At 41.2% G+C, this 3,635-nt stretch overlaps 1 protein-coding gene across 1 annotated transcript; it reads left to right on the forward strand.

Moving 5' to 3' along the window:
* Positions 1-278: 278 nt before the first annotated feature.
* On the forward strand, positions 279-979 carry LOC115632968. The gene is made up of 3 exons (XM_030530268.1): positions 279-423; positions 484-554; positions 614-979. Exons 1-3 carry the CDS (start codon positions 327-329, stop codon positions 839-841), a joined length of 396 nt encoding a protein of 131 aa, XP_030386128.1. The 5' UTR covers positions 279-326; the 3' UTR covers positions 842-979.
* The last annotated feature ends 2,656 nt before the right edge of the window (positions 980-3,635 follow it).

Here is a 3,635-nt window from a genome sequence, read left to right on the forward strand (position 1 = left end):
CTACATTTATCACATTCCTATAATGTTTTGGCCATAAAACATTTATTATGCATTCCATTGTTCTTTGCAAATAAATTTCAAGGTTAAACTCAACTCAACAATATAAATATAAACAATAACCCCTTTGGTAGAAGTGCACTAGAGAGAATGGAAAGAACTCCTGGGATGATTGCTTTTATCAAATGTTCAGCTTATCAGCAGCCGTAGTCGGAGTTGTCATTTTATTTGTGCACCCACCGGCAATAAACTTCTATGATCCGATCAAATTTTCAATACCTGCAAAATTAAAGAACAGCAATAGCAGATTTTCTTACAAAATTCCAAAAATGAGTCCCAGAACGCGTCGTTATATCGTAGCTATACTCTTTCTTTTGTCGTTCTTTGTCTATCGCATGGCCGAGAATCAGTTTGGTGCTGAGAAACGTAAGGTTTTTGAAGACATATTATACACTCGTATGAAACACTAAGAGCTGCCATTTATAGCTTTATTTCCACGCTGCCAGCGTTTTGAGGAGCACGCCTTACTGAAGGACTTCACGCATACGGCCGAAAGTGTAAGTTCCAAAGGAAGTGTTTAGTCTCAGTCGCCCCATTTATCAACTGTAATTTACAGTGTACGATGGAGAAATATCATAAGCCGGGCGCAAAGCCGAATCCCCTCTATGTTAAGGTTAGTTGTCGCGTTGAAGAGCTGCCGCGGGGCTACACACGGCGTCTGAAACCCGAGGAACATGTGCGGAATCTACTTGAGGGCGAGCGGAGTACGGAGACCCGCAAGCACCAATGGACATTCGAAGTGCCGCGCGACGCCATTCAGGGACTCAACGAGCTGGCGCTTTGATTGCTTTTAGGCAAACACAATACCCTCCCACACACACATACATACCCGTCTCAGCATATCTGTGTATACTCACATGCATAGGTCCATTTATAGTCAGTCGGTCAATAAATAGATGAAATATTTTCAGTGATAAGCAAATGTCAGCGCGCATGATGGAGTTGCCTCCTATTTTTCGATTCGATTTGCATTTATCATAATAACACGGAATGCCACCAACAAATTCCAATTAAATCAAAGGCCATGGGTCAAGCGAGACGTGACGAGCATAGAAGTGCCGCCATAGCCTCTTAACCCTTTGCTGTCAGCGACGATCACTTCACTGCCTCAGCGACTCCGACTCCGTCTCCGACTCCGACTCCGCCACCGACGCCGACTCCTACTACTGCTACTGTTGTGTGTGGAGTGCTGTTATCGTGTCTCCGTCCCGCTCCCGCTCTCGCTGCCGCTGCCGCTCCTGCTCTCAGGTCGCACTTCGACTTGACTGCAACAATCTGCGGCTCAGTTTAATGAGCTTATCCATCAACGGTCGCGACACAGCCGAGACTCATCTGTCAGCCGGCTAATAGGTTTCATTAGTCATGCGGCCGTCCAGCGAGTCCAGCGAGTCTTCCAGCTCCCCACTCCGGCGACTTTGACAAATTTCTGGCTTACGCGCATTGTTTTGCTTTTTGGCCAAGAAGGGTACAGTCTGTTGAATCTAATTTGTGATAGACCGGGAAGGAACTGCTGTAGGCTTAAAGGAATTTAATACTGCCTCGATTTTCAGCCTCAAACTTTTCAAAGCTGTTGCATATATAGAGATTATGAAAGATTCAGTTTGTGGATCTGTATTTTATAAGGGAACTAAACTTCATTTAAAAACTTTGAACTGGTCATTTGTTTTTGAAGAATTATATGTAGTTGTTTTATACAAATTTTGTTGTTATTCCTCAATTGTTTGAATCGCATGTTTGGCACTAGAAAATCAATGTAATTTTTGATTCCTTTTTATTTTTACGTTTTCCTTTTCAAATTATGATTTTCTTATTTTCAATATAGCTCTTGACTCTTTTTCTCTCTCTACTGTATATTTGCCATTTCCTTTAACCATCTCTGGCGAAATGTCTGAGCGGGAAACAGCTTGATAGACTGGCAATTTAATTTTCTCCCACCGGGTTGCACCGTTTCGGTTTTCATCGTCTATGCACTAAATTTTTGGGTAACTATTCTAAGTCTAAGGCATACAGTATTTATTATTATTAAAAAAATATAAATATATATAAATATATATTCTAACTTAGATTTCCAATATCTTTAATATACAATTCATAGTATTGGATTTAGGATCCTGTGCTGCTCCAAATGAAATTTTTTATTCATCATTATAGCTGCCTTATATTTGTAAAATTTGAGATGAACTCTAGTCGATTATTTTGTTAAGGTCCTTTAATCAGCTGCCTCTGATCCTGCTGTTGCTTCTGGCGCTTATTTTTCACGCATTTACCTTGCACTCGTTTCCCTGTTTGTGGCTGCTCTGGCTCTGGCTCTGGTTTTGGTTGTCGTTTAGTTTACTGTTTTATTCACTTTTCATTTATTTTCACTTTGCGTGTCGACAGAAATTTTCACCTTAATTATTTTTTGTTGGCCGTCGGGGGTGGCTGGCAAGGATGGAACGCTAATGTTTAATATCCGCTCTGGAGTCAGTCGCTCGGTTTGCTGGAACGAGAGACAGTTATGCAAATTTTTAACATTATTTTTATGCATGTACTATGTGTGTGTGTATTTCTATTTGAAAAGGAAGCAGGACAAACACCATCACACAATCGTGTGCTCGTAAATTATTGAAAGCACACACACACACATACACACACACGCACGTGCATGCACTGACAGCCTGGCAACCGTTTGTCCATTTGGGCCAACGTCCTTTCGTGTCGGCCAGCATTTGTGGTTGCCATTGCTGTTATTGTTGTTGTTTTCGTCTAACCTTTCTACCTTTGCTTTGTCGGGGTCGGGTCGGGTCTGGCTGTGGGTCTGGGTCTGGGTCTGGGTTTGGGTCTGACTCTGACTCTGAGCTTGGGGTCATCAATATTGGCGCCACAGTCGCTCGCTCGGGCCTGTCTTTGTTGGCGAGAAATGTGGCTAAACTTTCTTTGTCCGCCATAAAATGTTCAATTAGTTAATGAAAAATTTTCCAATTGGTTGAGAACACACACACACACACATCTACGAGTACGAATACATACGACTGCATATCGGCAAACGCGACTATAGGATATGTCTGAGCGCTGAATTTATGTTTGTGATTTATGCACGACAGCGATTGCCAATTACAATATCGTTTTTCTTATTCCTCAGACTGTCGCTTCGACTGCGCGCTTACATTTATTTTGATTGTGTGTGTGGTTGTGTGTGTGTGTGTGTGTGTGTTTAAGAGTGCATGTGTGTGCGAGGGTGAAGTCCCATTAAGAAATATGTCAAAGCGCTTGATAGGTTGTACAATGACTGACTTAAAGGAACTATATAATCGTTCTTGATGGGCTATATATTACTGTCTTGAACCAATTAGCGAAATGTTGTGAACCACATAGGTAGATAGTTGCTTTATTAGAGGCTTACCCCAATAACTAGATTGAGGGAGTGAAATAATCACATCTGGATAAACGATCACAAGATATTAATTCCTCACAAATTTGGTAAATTTCAACACTGAGTGATGAATGCATTGTTTCTTCAATTGAAACCAATAGTTTTATTCTAAACGACAAATTTCCATGCAAATTATTTCCATGTTTAACCTTAGATTTCCTTTGCT

Source organism: Scaptodrosophila lebanonensis, unplaced genomic scaffold (genome assembly GCF_003285725.1).
Source record: "Scaptodrosophila lebanonensis strain 11010-0011.00,11010-0021.00 unplaced genomic scaffold, SlebRS2 tig00001415-arrow-pilon, whole genome shotgun sequence".
Classification (NCBI taxonomy): Eukaryota; Metazoa; Arthropoda; class Insecta; order Diptera; family Drosophilidae; genus Scaptodrosophila; species Scaptodrosophila lebanonensis.

Bases quoted from the DNA above. Each gene is read 5' to 3' on its own strand.
- LOC115632968 (XM_030530268.1), top strand. From the start codon at position 327: ATGAGTCCCAGAACGCGTCGTTATATCGTAGCTATACTCTTTCTTTTG. The intron at 424-483 runs GTAAGGTTTTTG...TGCCATTTATAG, and splicing joins TCAGTTTGGTGCTGAGAAAC to CTTTATTTCCACGCTGCCAG. The intron at 555-613 runs GTAAGTTCCAAA...TGTAATTTACAG, and splicing joins TCACGCATACGGCCGAAAGT to TGTACGATGGAGAAATATCA.